The following is a 16,786-nucleotide window of genomic DNA, read 5'->3' as shown; positions in this document are numbered from 1 at the left end:
GTTTGCCTTCTGTCTGTCGGGGCATATAAAAAACCCTGCATGCATAAAATCTCATTCAATTTATTTACAATATTTACAGTTCATGATGGCTTACATTCAACTTACATTCAAAGCAAAGACTCTACTGTAAATGCATTACAAAATGTCTTTGTAAATCTTTACAAAGACATCCAAAGCGGTTATGTAGCGGTGATGACAATGCAGTATTTACCTCATGATATTGTTTTATTTGAGAGTTACTAGTTTTCAAACAATATGAAGTCATGCTTTTCAATGTCAATATAGAAAGTGTTCAAAAATTTGTTCTGGATAAATGCTTGCTTGGTTGGTTGAAGATGATAAATTGTTCATTCATTTAGTCATAAAATTGTAAATGTCCAGCAGAGGGCAGTGTTGTGCTTTTACAGTGCGGGCCAGTTTATTTATTTATTTATTATTTTTGAGGCATGTTTAAAAGGCTCTGGAATTAAGCTTCCTATCTGGGCTGTAAAAGACCCAGTTCTCTCTTTACCCAAATCCAGCTTTTCAGAATACTGGTCTTAGATAATAAGCAAACATTCCACCAACACATGGAAAATATGTCCTTGTTTTCACTAGGTCCTGTGTAGCTAGTTCTCCACACTGTGTCCTGTTTTGGAACCGCTGTCCAAGTGGTGGTCAACATTGGTTTCCCCAGGTGGCGAGAATGCTGGTGCTCACGGGAGCGGCTGTGCTTTTACGGAGTCGGTCTGCTTGTCGGCACCTGAGGTCAGCAGGGCAGTCTCCGTGGCGACGGGGAGGGCGGCCTGCGCACTGGTGGCAGATCGTAATGTCCTAGGATGTGGCTGTTGACTGGCAAGTCATAATGGCTCTGATGCTCTTGTTCCAGAACATTTCTAAGGGGACATTGCTCTAAAAAAAAAAAGGAAGAAAAGATGGAATCCATTTCAGAATCTAAAACGAGCAATAAATGGGACATCACTGACACCTTGAAAAATCGTTCTACTGAAAAGCCATCAGTTTGCTGTTGGACGCGTGTCAGAATGAAAGCGCATCACGTTGTGAGTGGTCTCTCTCTTCACCCCTAAAACACCTGACTCGATTTTTAAATGAGTATTTTTTAAAAATGATGCGAATTTAGCAATGCTTTAGCATTTAGTCATACTTAATTTAGGACTATGCAGCGTCCACTAGCTGAGGCGGCGGTGGCACTGCTGCTGTAGTTACGCGGCCACGCGGCCCTGCCCCCTCCACGCACGTGGCTGCCTTCAGCCCTTCCCCGTGCGCTCACGTGGCCTCTGCTGTTTTCCCCCCCAGCTCTTTAGCTCGCGCTCTGTTGGCCGAACTCCTCTCGCCGTTCTCCCGTCAGATTGGGCAAGCGAGCTGGCGCAGCACCCCCCCCCCCCCCCCCTCACGTTGGGTGCAGTCGGACGGTACGCTAAACTAGGCGGGTACATAACAACCTTGCTGTCCGTGCCCCTGGATGCTATTTTCCATATGAATGTTTGGGCGTGCACACTCTTGACAAATCGGGCATAGCGAGAGTTACCTCTGCAGGACAGGCTAGTGGAGGGGGCGGCGGCAGGACCCGGATGGGTGTAGGACGGCACTCGGGGCACGGCTGACTTCATCTCCATGTAGCTGCTCTCGGGAGGGCATGGCGGGAGGCCAGGGAGGTCTTTAATGGTGGCGTACGGGTTCTCGCTGTTCAGAGAACTGCTGCTCACCGCTGGACACGCGTCCTTCAGCTCTGGGAGAGAAGGCGACAGTGGTGAGTGTAGCGTAAGCCTTCTGTAACCGGAGGAGACGCTTCCCACTGTAAACAGCACTTACGTTTGTTGTAGTACTTCCCCAGGCTGGAACTGTAGCTATAGCTGCGATCCATGCCGAAGGCTCCTGCAATCCAGCAAGTAATGACACACACACGTAAGCACTTTGCTTGCACAGCGGATGAAGGACCTCCATCTGAAATGTCCTGTTTTTAATTTTAATAAATAAATAAATCTAAAATCATAATCATAATAATAATAGTATGGCTTATGACAAATCTACAGGCTCACATACCTTGGTCTTTAGGGGGTTCTTGATGTTTCCAGTCAGCAGGTAACGTGGCGTTGGTTTCCATGCTGAACAGGCCTCTTCTTTCCCGCTCCATGTTTTTCAGACTGCAGAACAGCTGCTCATTGGTGTTCTGAGACCACAAAGGGAAAGAGGAGCATTTGATCCCCACACTGAGATACGCTGAAGGCTAAAGATAGCGGGTTAGTTTAGAGTATGAAGTCTGAATTGTCATTCTGCATCTCATCCCTGGGAAACGGTGATATATTGGACAGAAGCGATCATTCCGTGTACCTTGACGACGCGGTCCTGGTTGTTAGGGCTGTGGGGTAATGGAGGTCTGTTCTGGGACAGTGTGTGATAGCTGGGGTTGGAGTAGTAGTGATGATAGCTGTGGGGAACATCTTTAAAGGAGGAAAAAAAAAGGTCAGGAAAAGTCATGTCATTCATTTTGATCATATTTGTATTTTCATTGCTTTGGTCCCAATTCTTTTGACAGATTGCATAACTAAGCTCATTTCCCCCAGACTGAGCATACAGCAACAAATCAAAAGTTCCTATTGCTTCAGAATTTCCATTAGATTTGTCTATCAATCTCACATGATGGTAGAGACCCAAAAATGTGCTTTTCTTCTTTCTGCTGCTATCTGCACTAATTTGGCTGCTGCCGAATACTCCCTGTGACACAGTGTCTTCTGTCCACCCAACGACTAGAAAGGCTTTCGCAGTGCTGGCATGTTTGTTCGACTAGTTCCCGTCGCACTAACTCCAGTACCTGATTGTCAGCCTCGCGCGCGCTTACAGGTAGGCGCCGTTTGGCGTCTTTAACGAGTTCGTAGCGTTTTTCACCCGAAGCGTCAAGGCTCCTACCTGGGACGGCGTACTCGGAGTTGACAGTGCGGCTGGACGAGAAGGAGACGGTGGGGGCGTTGTTCTGCTTCTCCTTTTGTCGGTGCCGGTACAGGAGCAGCAGGGCCAGCAGCAACACCACCAGGAGGACTAGCACCACGATGCCCGAGATGGCCCCCCACGAGTCCCTCTCCACCGGGGACACGGGCACCATCTCGCTCACCCCCCGCTCTGGAGGAACGGCCATGGCCGTTACAAACCAAACCTTTTGCACTTAAGTGTTAGGGGGCCTAGCTAAAGACTGGCAACATGCAGGGCAAAGGGTAAGGGGAGTCTTAGCTACTGCTAGCCTGAAAAATATGGAAAGCACAGTTAAGACTGAAAATATCCTTCTAAGCCATGTTTGTGTTTTTAAAGACTGAAGAAATGTGAAACAGAACATTTAAATACATCTTTAGAAACGGTCCAAAAGGTGAAAAAAGCTATAATTTTAAATGGTTTGAAAACAGGCTAAAGAGGACCAGAAGTGAATACCGTGTGTGCAGTCCACGCCTGCTCCAGGCTCACATACGCAGGCCCCACTGTGAGGGTCACAAAAGTGGTTTGGGCCGCATGAACAGGTCTGAGCACAGTTGGTTCCAAATGTACCTGATTTACACACTGAAACAGAGGTGATGCACATCACGCATATGAATGTGTGAATATGGGGCCTGTCTGTTCATATTTAATCACATTTCTATATTCATAAGCAGCCCTTCTTAAATTTATGAACACACATTTACAGATTCCGTTATCTCTTAAGCCTGCTGACTAATGCTAGGCTGAGAAACGTGGGAGTGAGCATCTGAAACTTGCTCTGTGTGTGCTTTTGAAAGGTAGGCCTAACAGGATGGCAGGTGCCTGTGCATGTGAGCCCAAATATGAAGTCACTCGCACGTGTTTCAAATGGTTCTGGGTATGTGACAACATAGCAAATGAGTTTGTATGATTGGATCAGTAGTATCTCTAAGGTCAACCCTAACCCTGCTCTTTCCTGGAATTGAAGAAAACAGGCGGTTAGCACCTACTGGACGGTATCAAACATTTTAAGAACTCCTGGCTATTGGCTTTCATCTTCCAAATAATAAAATGGTTCAGGACACATTAAAATCAATTGACACTGGAAAAAACTGGACATTCCTAGGGATTTCCAGTCTAGAATAGTGGAATATTTTAAGCCAGAAACTCAACAGGAATCTCTGAGCAGGTGTGTCTCCAGTTACAGTTTATTACAATCTGTCTTAAATGTTTTTGCATAATAGCACAACTGCCCCTTTGCACACTTTAGTGCAAACATGGTTTGATGTACCAGTGCCCTGCTGAGCCACAAAATATCATAACATTTTTTTTTCTTTAAAAAAGAAAACATTGACTCTTATAGAAAGGCATGGTGATTTACCCATAGAGCAGTCTGCTCCCATCCAGCCGGGGACACAGTGGCACGAGCCATCCTGGTGATGGCATGTTGCGTTGTTGGTACACCTACAAGTGCCACTACACTGGTTTCCATAATGGCCAACTGGACAGACTAGAAACCACAGCCATTTTGGGGTTAAAATGTGTAATTTCAATAGCATACTTTTCTGTTGTGTCACAAATAAATCAAAAATTAGTGATTATATTCTGGATTCAAAATACACGTGGATGCAATAAATTGTAATAAATGTTTATGTGCAAGAATCACTGCTTATTAAAAGCTTTCCTACTGTGAAAGACTACCATTCACCTTACTGCTGTGTGTGTGTGTGTGTCGGTCAGGATTCACACCTTGGTCACACAGTGGTCCTGTATAGCCAGGGAGGCACAGACACTGGCCTGTGATGTGGTGGCAGAATGTGGAGTGGGCACAGGGGCGGCAGGCCTGACTGCACTTCTCTCCATACGTTCCCCGAGTACACGCTGACAGAGAGAGAGCGAGAGAGCAACAGTAGCCTACACACTTAACCAACATCTCAGAAGCTACTTGAAGCTATCGGAACTTGAATTCATTTCTGTGCCTTAAAAGACATAGCTCGAAGTGGGAGGTTGTTCAGCGTGAAAGACATGAATTAAGCACAAGTATGGGGTGTAGAATTTAATATTAAATCGGTGTTCAAGAGCGGGAAACAGGCACAGTTAAGTGACTTGGCTCAGCTTTTTCTTTTGAAGTCCTCATTTAAGCTCGGACTGCTTGATTAAAGTTAGGGTTCCATTTAAGCTCCACAAGTAAACAGCTTAAGTTTTAAACTAGACAGAGCAGTGAAGAGGAGCAGCTGTCACCATGCTGGCACTGAGCTCCCCAGTAGCCTGGCTTGCACAGGCAGGTGCCACTCTGCGGCAGACAGGAGGCGCTGTTGAGGCAGGTGCAGCTCTGGTTACACTGATGGCCCCATGAGCCCTGAGGACACTGCTCTGTACAGCGCGGACCTGCGTACACAACGGACCAAGTGGAGCTCTGTGGGAGGGCTCAAATATACACGACTAACAGCTGAAAGAGTGCAGTTACTTTCGTTCCGCCTAGTACACTATTGTAGCACCTCAAATGTTTTTTTTTGTTTTTTTTTTTTTTGTTTTTTTTTTTTCTTAAATGTTTCCTGTTTTAAAGGAATGGTGCTTTACTCTTGAAAATTCCAGTTTGCAATGATTTTTGCCGATGGTTTGTTTGCCGGCAATGCATATCAGTCAGGTAAAGTGCAGTTTGATATGACACATGCACAGTCTTCTTAATACTCCACTGTCTGAACATGCAAGTGTGTGGTGCTCCAGCGAATGACTGGATGGAAGCCATACCTGTCCATCCAGGTAGACACAGGCACTGCCCCGTGATGCTGTGGCAACCTTCGTCATGGAGACAGTCGCATTTGTACTGGCAGCCTGGGCCGAAGGTGCCGACCTATTTAACAAGAACCAGCGGGAAAACGGAAAAATTCCCGTCAGTCCGATGAAAGCCAGCAGTGCAGACAGCTGGAAGACAAGGTGGTCCGGGGCTAACGACTACCTTCATTTAATCAGAGCGCTCGCCAGGCATGATGTGCAACTGTGGACACAGAGCTCTGCTTAATAACAGCCTTTAGTGGAGATGAAACGTCAGCTGGTGTTTTATTCAGAGAAGTACAATTTTCCATGGAGTGCATTCCGAAGGCCCGGGCAGGGACTGCTGAAACAGCGGCGTGAAAGAACCTCGTGAAGCATTAGTGGGCGTGATCAGCCTGCCATGATTCCTGAGGTGGAGTTTAGCAAACTCAACAGACAGCCTCCACCAGCAGGGTCTGGCGCCGCCTACTGCCGTTCATGGTAACAGAGTGCCGCTTGTTCTACCGAGCGGCGGACTCACCGGGCACGGCTCGACACAGAGCGCTCCTCTCCACCCCGCCGTGCACGTGCACGAGCCGTCGGAGGGGTGGCATCGGCCCCCGTTGGCGCACTGGCATGAGGCATTGCAGCCTGGACCCCATGTCCCCTCTGAACATGCGACAGAGCAATCAGGACTCCTCCATCCTGCACACACACACACACACACACACACACACACACACACACACACACACGTACAGACAAGTAGTGATATATGATGACACAATGACTGTACTGACTCTGAACTGACTCATCCAGTCTATCTATTAGAGAAGCAGTGATAATGAAGAAGAGACCATTTTTTATCTTTGAAATAAGGTCATTAATAAAGGCTTGTTCCTCCTTTCCTCTGTCAGCACTGCTTTAAATCACACATACACACACAACAGAATAAGGAGGAACGAGATAAGATGGGGAACTGGTAGATATACAAAGCGCAGTGAGAAACCTCTTTTGGAAATCACCACGGAACCCAGGCCGTGTCAGGAAATCAGCACTCATCACTCATTTCATTCACTCACTCGATCACTCACCCTCTTTGCAGAAGCATGTTCCATCTATAGGAGAGCAAGCGATGGCGTTTAAGCAGGCACACGCAGAGGAGCAGTCTTTTCCATAGAAGCCCGACTCACAGCGGTTTTCACAGTGCGATCCCTCCACAAGGCAGGAATGAAGGCAGAGTTATTATTTACCATTCCAGCAAGCACCCCATGGCATCGATCAGCCCAAAACAAAACGAACGGCATTAATTTAAAAAACGTAACGGAATAGTTGGAAATATATACAAAAAAGTAAATGAACCAAAACCCACAGAACTCTTTCTTATACTCAGATGAAACCTATACGTCAGAGAAATTTCCGAGACATTCATGTAGGAATTCTGAGGTATGAGAGGAGCAGGTTTGGTGAAACACAGAGCAAAAGCTGTGGGTAAGTCCACTCACTGTGTAGCCTGGGGCACAATGACACAGGCCGCTGACCACGTCACAGGCGCCACCGTTCACGCACAGGCAGGGCTCCAGGCAACCATGACCATAGAAACCATGAGCACAGGTCTCGTTACAGAAGAGCCCTGCCCACCCAGGCTGGCACGTGCACTCTCCCTTCAACGGGTGACAACTGTGAGGACAAACAGCATCCACATGGCACTGTGCGCTCGCATGTTGTGTTTGTGTGCATTTTTATATCAAAATAGAAAATAAGTTTATAAAATTCATGGCAAAAAATGACCAGTCCATATAAATGGCCAGCCTATATAAATGACTAGCTCATATAAGCTAGAATAGAGTAGTGGGTGTAAACTATTATGATACAGTGATTTAAAAACAAAATTGCTCTTGGTTAAATGACATGCAGGCATAAGCATGTCACATATGTACACATACATACTGTACATATTTATTTGCGCGTGTAAGCAGGGGTGGGTGACCAGACTTGAATTCTTGCCTTGAATTCTTGTGTGTGTATGTGTGTGTGTGTGTGTGAGTGTGTGTGTGTGTGTGTGAGTGTGTGTCTGAGTGTGTGTGTGTGTGTGTGTCTGTGAGTGTGTGTGTGTGTGTATGAGTGTGTGAGTGTGTGAATGTGTGAGTGTGTGAATGTGTGTGTGTGTGTGTGTGTGTGTGTGTGTGTTCTCCATGCCCCACCTGAGGGTGTGCTGGGGGCTGCAGTGGCAGGTGTGTTCACAGTGCATGCCGTAGGTCCCATCAGCGCACAGCCTGTGGGAGCACTGCCTCCCGCTGAACCCTGCCTCACACAAGCACCCGCCGTCAATGTGGAAGCAGCGTGCCCCATTAGTGCAGTCGCACACCCCCTTACAGTCCACACCGTAGCGGCCGACGGTGCACTCCTCGTTGCACCTGTGAGGAGAGAGAGCACACACGCACGCACACACACACACACACACACACACTCTTGCAGATCTTCAATAGAGGACTGCATAAAAACATTGACCCTCACATACTTGTTCTGTTTTTAAACAGGCTTGAAACACTGGACTGACTCCATGGCGCCAGCACTTGTACTGCCAACACATGTGGCTCTTAAAAACAGCACAGTTGGATGTTGGATGGGACCGCTTTGCTGCTGAGAAAGACCACATTAGCGTCACGCTAGCTAATCGTGTTGGCGTGAAGGCGGCTCTATTCTGTGCTGTGGAGCAGAGGCAGTGCTGGAGCCATGCACCCATGGCGTTTACGATGAACATTCCTGCCATGCAGCTGAGACTCTGCTCTGTACAATGTTATTGCGAACCCACCTTTCGCCAGTGTAACCAGCAGCGCACCGACACTGGCCTGTCTCTGGGTCGCAGTGACCCCCATTATGGCACAGACACTCCCAAGAACAGTTGGCCCCGAACCACCCCTCAGCACAGCGTTCTGTGCACACCGGTCCCTGAGAGAGAGAGAGTGAGAGAGAGAGAGAGAGAGAGAGAAAGGGAGGGAGGGAGGGAGGGAGGGAGGGAGGGAGAGATGAATAGACAGAGAGAGAATGGGGTCTATGTTTAAGAAACTCCTCCAACTTCTTGAGGAATTTTAATACAGGGATAAGCCAACAGCCTCAGAGAGAGAGAGAGAGAGAGAAAGAGAGAGAGAGAGAGAGCTGGACTCACTCACCATCCATCCAGGTGGGCACACACACACTCCTTTGCCCTGGCAAATACCACCATTCTGGCATGAGCAGCGTGGCGGGCATCGGCCGGCCCTCACACAGGGCGTGTCACATCTGAGAAACACAGGGATATGACATCATACTGCACGGTCTCCTTGCTGAGATGGAAACATCATCATACACTCCACAAACACTTGATTAGGAAAACCTCTCTGCAACTACACTCATTGGTTGTTTTGTGAGGTTTCTGAATGCAACTACAGACTGTAGCTTATCTGCTAACAAGCATACTTCATCAGCTCTTCTCTATTCCATTCATCACTGTTCCGGTTCGGGTTCACAGAAACAGCGACTTGCTGTTTATTATTGGGAAGGCAGACCATTCTCAACACAGCATTACCACTCCTATCATAGCATGGCAATCGTGGGTGTCGAGCTGGTGCAAGTTTATTAAAGTTCAGTCAGAGCAGAGTAGCTGAGTGTTTCATAGGCCAGTGTCACTGCTGGGTTGAGAAAAATATCTATCCAACAGTGGTCCAACAGTCAGAAACTGACTAATGATGAAGAGCTAGAGAAATGGCTAACACAAAGTACATCTACAAAGTGTAATACATTACCATCTATAATCACCCAGTAAGCCCATGTTAAAAGTTCAAAATAGTATATATGAGAAAATGTGCAGGAATTGTCACTGGTTTGAATTTACAAGTGGCACAATTCAACCATGAAAATAAACCTTTACAAGGTAAAATCAGATGAAATTTGAACTGAATTTCAATGCAGCTGCAGAACTAGGAGAAACTTGGGTTCTCCTGAATCTCAGATAGCATATTTCATATTTGCTGATCCCCTAATTACAAAATAATAAGCACAAATAGAGAGAATGAAAAGTGTCTCACAGTGTGCCACTGACACCTTCTCTGCACACACACTCCCCTGTAGTTTTATTGCAGGAGCCGCCCGTTCCACACTGACACCGTTGCAGGCAGCTCTGCCCATAGAATCCCTTGGGGCATGGGTCCTAATGGCAGAGAAGCATAAATAAAACATTATGCTGTCAATTTGTACATGTACATGTACATGTCAACAGTGTACGTCATGCAAAAAGCTGTGACATCCTAAAAACAATAATTATTTTAAAATAAAAACAATAATAATGTATGCATTGTGTTTATTTAAATTCAACTGAACCTTAAAACATGTTTTGTGACTTTTCGACATGGTCATGGGGGGGTGTAACACTAGCTATGTTCCCACGATATGATCAGCCATGTGGGATGCAGAAGGCCAGTAGCAGAAAAAGTACACACAAATAACATATTGTGCACAGAATTTGAAATACTTGCTGTTAAATGATTTCATAGTGGGTGGTAAGAACCTCTGTGCCCGCTGGGAGCTGGGCGCATGGTGAGGGTGTGAGGATGTACCTGGCAGTGGGCACCTTTGTAGCCAGGGGCACAGAGGCAGGAGCCAGTGAGGGCATCACACTGCCCTCCGTTCTGACACTGGCACCGTTTGCTGCAGTCGGAACCCCAGTGGAGTGCATCGCACGCTACAGGGCAGATGAAGACCATTACACACTGCACCACATCCCATGCATCTGCTCCAAAACCATGTGGACAATGTTAGGGAGAAGAGAGAATATTCACATATGTAACATTTTTTAATTCAGGCTTTGCCCGCTAGGCAAAGAAGCAGAAGAGACAGGCACTCGTCAGGAAGCAGCTGGAACGGCTCGGGTCTTGTGTGACATGCTCAAGACCATCAATCAAGGTACAAAGCGCAGTGTATTGGCCAGACAGCCAATATATTAGTGCGCTTTATCAATCACAGTGACAGTGACATATAAATATATGAGCACTGAACAACATTGGACAAATATAAAAAAAACCACATTATAATCAAAATACATCTTGTGATGAAGTCCCTTTGCAGAAAGCATGATTCATGATTTTGTTGTTACTCGTACAGCACAATACGCAGTCACGCCGTATGACGACGGCCCCTGTAATGCAGCTCTCAGATGTCATATAGCATCTCTGAGCCCAGATTTCATGGAGTTAACAAGAAAAATGGACTTTAAATGGGAAATTTTACAGTGTAATTCAGCTAATGCTCAGGATGAGGTCAAAGCAACATTCACATGAGGCTTAAGTTTCAATCAGGCACAAAGTGAGACAGTCCGCATTTAGGCATGAAGCCAGGAGAGGAGGATCCTTTACATAAACACCCCCCCCTTCCCCTCACACACACACACACACACACACACACACACACACACACACACGCTGTGCACTGGGATATATGAGTCTGAAAATCCCAGGTTAGGAACTCTGTGTCATCATACATGTCCTCTGCAACTCAAGCACAATACAAGTCAGTTGTCCTGGAATAAGTAATAAATATTCTTTGCAGAATAGATTTAAAGATTAGAGATGCCAAACAAACCAATTCTATTTTACTCATTAAAATTTTTACATAATACACCAAGTTTGTTATTAATTTCAGTGAATTAATGAACAAAAATAGGTCTGTTAAGTTAAAATGTTTGTTTCAAATGAATAAAAATGGGTGTGTTAAAAATAATTCTGTTCCGAATGAATGAATTAATAATTCCTCTGAAGTCAGTCAGCTGTATTATGCTCGTATTATCCATATTTGCAGTATTTATACAAACCACAAAAAGCAATAAAAATCATGTAAATATTATGTATAAAAACATTAGCAAACCATTTAATCATTTTGGTAGAACAGGAAAAAGAAAGCCCGACAATAGAACTACATTACCCCGAATGCCACTGTAAGGCCCAAAATGATACTCAGGAATCAATGAATATCAATGAATGTCAATGAATATCAATGAATATTAATGAGTATCAATGAATATTAATTAACATCCAGGGCAATTGCAAATGTGAAACATTTAATTAACATGTGAAAGTGGATCAGGTAGAAATTGCCCATTGCTAATTTCAAAGTGCTCTGCTTATTGGCAAAACTGACATAGCCTTTATGCATCGTCTAATTACCTAGTTACTTTTCTCAAATACTGAAAGGCAATGAGTAGGAATAACTTCACAATAAGTAGCAATTATATTAAAAGGTTTTAGCATGCACAGTGTTGGTTATTTTGTAATAACCAGTTCATCTTTGCATGAATGGCTGGCAAATATCAAAATCTAAACTAGATTTACTGTGGGAGTTATTATAGCTAGTTTGTTTTCGGTCACACACCCCTTTAGGATGAGCAGTACAAACATCATAGGCCTCAATAAGGTGTGGCATAAAAGTGCGTGCTTATTCTAGTCAAAAATTAACCTGGTCTACTCTCTTGCAGCATTCAATTTTCCCCTCCAACCCCCTACCTAAAAACACCCCCACTCACATACTCATAGCCCAGGAACACACGTCCTCCAAAGGAGATTTGATCGACTATAACGCATATGAATTCTGACATTTGATTGGCAAGAAAGAATAATACCTGAATTTATTATTCATATTTTATATTTTCAATTTCATTTAATTTTCTAATTGCTAAGGAATTGCTTTGTCTTTTTGGGTTTAGCTTTAGCATGATATGGAGGGATATCCTGTAATATAATCTAATAATATACAATATAATAACATTTGAATTGTTTCCATGCTGAGTGCTTACATCCATTTCATGACTCAATTATGAGTCATGAAACACTGCAAAAGTAGACCAATTTCTTTAATATAAATATGATTATGAGAATAGGCATCATACTGCTGAAGAAAGTATAAGGATTTATTATATCACAAATTGTTCAATCTGTCATCTGTCTCTGTGCTATTGCATCATTACATGAGCTTAATGCAGGGTTTTTATGAATGAACTGGCTGTCAATTGCAAGCACATGTAAAAATGTTTCAAAACTCAGAAGCATAATAGGAATCCCAAAAGCAAATAAAAGGTTCCAAAAGTAAAAGATGTTTCAACAAATTATCTAATAAGAAAATAATTATTATAGCATATGTTATAGAATAAGAAAATATTTATTATAGGTAATGGAATTTGTGTTTTATTTTCAAAATTTTGATGCTTAATATTTTCTAATCCTTTTATACATGTCATACACATATTACATATTGTTTGCTGTCATTACAACATATAGCACACTGGCCTGGCCAGCAGGAGCCTTCTCTGCTCGTCAGGACTGTTTTGAGCAGACGACTTGGATCACGTTCAAGGAGGCTGCTAGTGACGGTGGCACTGTTAACCTGGAAGCGTATACAGCATCAGTGACTGACTACATCAGCAAGTGCAGTGCAAGACCATCTCCACACGCCCCAACCAGAAGCCATGGATGTCTGCTGAGGTGCGCATGCTACTGAGGACCCGTGACTCAGCCTTCAGAACAGGTGACAGGGAGGCTCTCAGGAAAACAAGAGCTGAACTGTCACGTGCGATCAGGAAAGCAAAGTGTGCACATGCACAGAGGATCCATGGACACTGGTGACACACGGCGCATGTGGGAGGGCATTCGGGCCATTACTAACTACAGGAAAACACCACCTTCCTGTGACAGTGATGCCATCCTCTTAATGACTTCTATGCACGGTTTGAAGCACAGAACAACGTTGCAGCAGAAAAGTCCATCCCTCCGCAAAATGACCAGGTGCTGTGCCTGACGGCGGCTGATGTGAGGCGTACTCTGCGTGGAGTTAACCCACGGAAAGCTGCTGGACCAGACAACATCCCGGGTCGTGTGCTCAGAAAATGTGCTGACCAGCTTGCAGATGTCCTAACAGACATCTTCAATATCTCTCTGAGCTGCACCGTGGTCCCAACATGCTTCAAGACCACCACCATCGTCCCCGTGCCTAAGAAGCCCACGGTGTCGTGTCTCAACGACTACCGTCCCATCGCACTCACATCCATCATCATGAAGTGCTTCGAGAGACTCGTCATGAGACACATCAAGACCCAGCCTCCCCTTCTCTGGACCCCATGCAGTTCACGTACCGCCCCAACCGCTCTACAGATGATGCCATCTCTACCACACTTCATCTGGCACTCACACATCTGGATAAAAAGGGCACCTACGTAAGAATGCTGTTCATAGACTTCAGTTCAGCATTCAACACCATTGTTCCTCAGCATCTGATTGAAAAGTTGAGCTTACTGGGCTTGAACACCTCCCTCTGCAACTGGATTCTGGATTTCTTGACTGGTAGACGTCAGTTTGTTTGGATTGGGAGCAGCACTTCCAACACCACCACACTGAGTACTGGTGCTCCCCAGGGCAGCGTACTCAGCCCTCTGCGGTTCACACTGCTGACTCATGACTGTGCAGCGATGCACAGTTCGAATCACATCAACAAGTTCGCTGATGATACGACCGTGGTGGGACTCATCAACAAAGACAACGAGTCAGCATACAGAGAGGAGGTGCGAGAACTGGTGAGCTGGTGTAAGGTCAACAACCTGTATTTGAAAGTTGACAAGACAAAAGAAATGGTTGAGGACTTCAGGAGAGCAAGGCGAGATCACTCCCCGCTTGCCATCAACGGCTCCTCAGTGGAGATCGTCAAGAACATCAAGTTCCTTGGTGTTCACATAGCGGAGAACCTCACCTGGACCATCACCAAGAGAGCCCAGCAACGTCTTTACTTCCTTCGGAAGCTGAGGGAAGCCCATCTCCCATCACCCATCCTCACTACCTTCTACAGAGGTACTGTAGAGAGCATCCTGAGCAGCTGCATCATTACCTGGTTTGGGAACTGCACCGCCTTTGACCGCAAGACCCTCCAAAGAATAGTGAGAACAGCTGAGAAGATCATTGAGGTCTCTCTTCCCTCCATCACGAACATCTACCTAACATGCTGCATCTGGAAAGCCACCAACATTGTGAAAGACCCCACACACCCCTCACATGAACTGTTCACCCTTTTGCCATCTGGAAGAAGGTACCGCAGCGTCCAGTCCTGCACCTCCAGACTGTGCAACAGCTTCTTCCCAGAAGCCATTAGACTCCTGAACTCTGGCTAACTCCAATTCCAATTCAGATTCCAAAATGGGCACTTTTATACATGCTTATAGACAGTCACACACACTCACATACACTCACACACACAAGAATTCAAGGCACTATTTATGCTTATGCTTATTTACATCAGCAATGAAGACTGAGTCTGGTCACCCACCCCTGCTTACACGCTCAAATAAATATGTACAGTATGTATGTGTACATATGTGACATGCTTATGCCTGCATGTCATTTGACCAAGCGCAATTTTTGTTTATACATGCTTATAGACAGTCACACACACACGCACGCACACATGCGCACACACACACACACACACACACACACATACGTAAATACATACATACATATCTATACACACACTCACACATTGTTTTGCATCGGACTAGTGCTGAAGTCAAACGTCACACAAATAAACTATGCACTCCTGTTGCAGTCTTGCACATTATCCTACTTGCTGCTAGAGTACTGTACTAAACCAGCACTGTACTCTGAACTGTTCTGGCTGCTACCGGTGACTGCTATGTTCAGGGTAGCATGTCACTGATTGCTATGCACAACTCGCTTTACATATGCCCAGTACTGTGTACTGTACTAAATTGCACTGTCTACTCATTTTGTATTTGTTCTGTCCTGTATTTATTATTGTTTATGTAATGTTTATTTAATGACATTTTGCACTATATTGGACTGTTTGCACGTGTGTAGCATGTTGTCTGTTGCACTGTTGTTTTTGTGTTGCACCATGGTCCTGGAGGAACATTGTCTCGTTTTTTTTTGTGTACTTATATATAGCTGAAATGACAATAAAACCTCTTTGAACTTGAACTTTGAACTGTTTAAAAGAAATCTGGAAATCAACTATAATTCTTTATTCAGAATTCATTATTTTATTAACTATTACCTTACACAAGTAGACCTGAATAATATAGATGCTAACAAGTTTTAATTTAAAGTTTTTTGGTTATTAAATAATATACTGCAACTATCTATGTACAATAATATCCCCTGACTAATGACTGGTTTCCAAATATGGGCATTCTGGAAATTACCATTTTTGTTTTACATCTTCTTACACGTTTTGAAAACCAGGAAGTTGTCACTAGTATCGTATTAGAGTCATTTTAAGTAGTTCATTGTGACAAAATGTTATTCTTAATAATATTACTGGGAATGTTATAGTGGGGATTCCAAACTTTTGAATGGTAATATATGTATCCAAGTGTTTAACCCTAAGCTCCAAAATATGCAACAGCAATGTGTACTTTAACAGAAATAATGTCAGTGATGCTAAACACCAATCTTACATGGTGCCATCACTTACATGCTAATAGCACCCCCTGTTGGAGAATCTTCAATCTGCTAAATGAACGTGGGTCGCAGAGTGAGTTACAACCAAAGTTCACGACACAGTTCACATCTAACAAATAAAAATAGTATATGCACATGATTTGCTACTTGATATGTGCAGTTCAGCTGGGGTATGGGAATACTTATCCAAAGCAAAGATTTGGATCCATGCACTTTGGCACCCAACACTCTAACAGTGAGTGACTAGGACCGAAATCTTCCCTGTGCACATGTAACAGCTGGATGTCAGTAGCTGGCTGGCTGTGTGAACTCTCAAGTGACCCGAAGCGAATGTGACCTCAAAGCGTGAATGTGTACAAAAAGCCAGTTTGTGAGTTCGAAGGCCTTCATGAGTCCCTGCCTTGTCAAATGACTCTGGCACACTATGTCCCATTACTTTAATGCTTTATGTTCTTTTGGGTAAAAGCATCTTCTATAATAAACTAAAATTCTTAACTGTAAACATGAGGACATGGGAAGGGCTTTGCAGCTTTGTTAAGAAGAACCATTTTGTCATTTTCACTCACTCTTTTTGATCCTTCCTAACTCTCTGCAATGTT

At 44.5% G+C, this 16,786-nt stretch overlaps 1 protein-coding gene across 5 annotated transcripts in view; it reads right to left on the bottom strand.

Annotated features, from left to right (window-relative positions):
* Nucleotides 1-44: 44 nt before the first annotated feature.
* pear1 (platelet endothelial aggregation receptor 1) overlaps nt 45-16,786 on the bottom strand; it is a 37,137-nt gene continuing 20,395 nt past the window's right edge. For 2 of the 5 annotated variants that reach the window (XM_081696762.1, XM_035531068.2), the window contains 19 exons: nt 10,293-10,417; nt 9,765-9,886; nt 8,871-8,979; nt 8,513-8,649; nt 7,902-8,114; nt 7,203-7,377; nt 6,792-6,912; nt 6,239-6,402; nt 5,695-5,797; nt 5,185-5,331; nt 4,693-4,824; nt 4,325-4,453; nt 3,421-3,546; nt 2,908-3,117; nt 2,332-2,441; nt 2,044-2,170; nt 1,813-1,875; nt 1,529-1,729; nt 45-891 (listed from right to left, as the gene is read on the bottom strand). In XM_081696762.1, the coding sequence (XP_081552888.1) occupies nt 749-891; nt 1,529-1,729; nt 1,813-1,875; nt 2,044-2,170; nt 2,332-2,441; nt 2,908-3,117; nt 3,421-3,546; nt 4,325-4,453; nt 4,693-4,824; nt 5,185-5,331; nt 5,695-5,797; nt 6,239-6,402; nt 6,792-6,912; nt 7,203-7,377; nt 7,902-8,114; nt 8,513-8,649; nt 8,871-8,979; nt 9,765-9,886; nt 10,293-10,417 (2,657 nt within the window). In that variant the 3' untranslated portion in view covers nt 45-748. The remainder of the gene's footprint in view (nt 892-1,528; nt 1,730-1,812; nt 1,876-2,043; nt 2,171-2,331; nt 2,442-2,907; nt 3,118-3,420; nt 3,547-4,324; nt 4,454-4,692; nt 4,825-5,184; nt 5,332-5,694; nt 5,798-6,238; nt 6,403-6,791; nt 6,913-7,202; nt 7,378-7,901; nt 8,115-8,512; nt 8,650-8,870; nt 8,980-9,764; nt 9,887-10,292; nt 10,418-16,786) is intronic. The other 3 variants (XM_081696763.1, XM_081696764.1, XM_081696765.1) reach the window with 3 other exon arrangements.

The sequence above is a fragment of the Electrophorus electricus genome, chromosome 14 (genome assembly GCF_041902795.1).
Source record: "Electrophorus electricus isolate QZ-2024a chromosome 14, ASM4190279v1, whole genome shotgun sequence".
NCBI classification, from domain to species: Eukaryota; Metazoa; Chordata; class Actinopteri; order Gymnotiformes; family Gymnotidae; genus Electrophorus; species Electrophorus electricus.
Note: the sequence above shows the minus strand (reverse complement) of the source record. Positions and strands in the feature narration are given on the sequence as shown.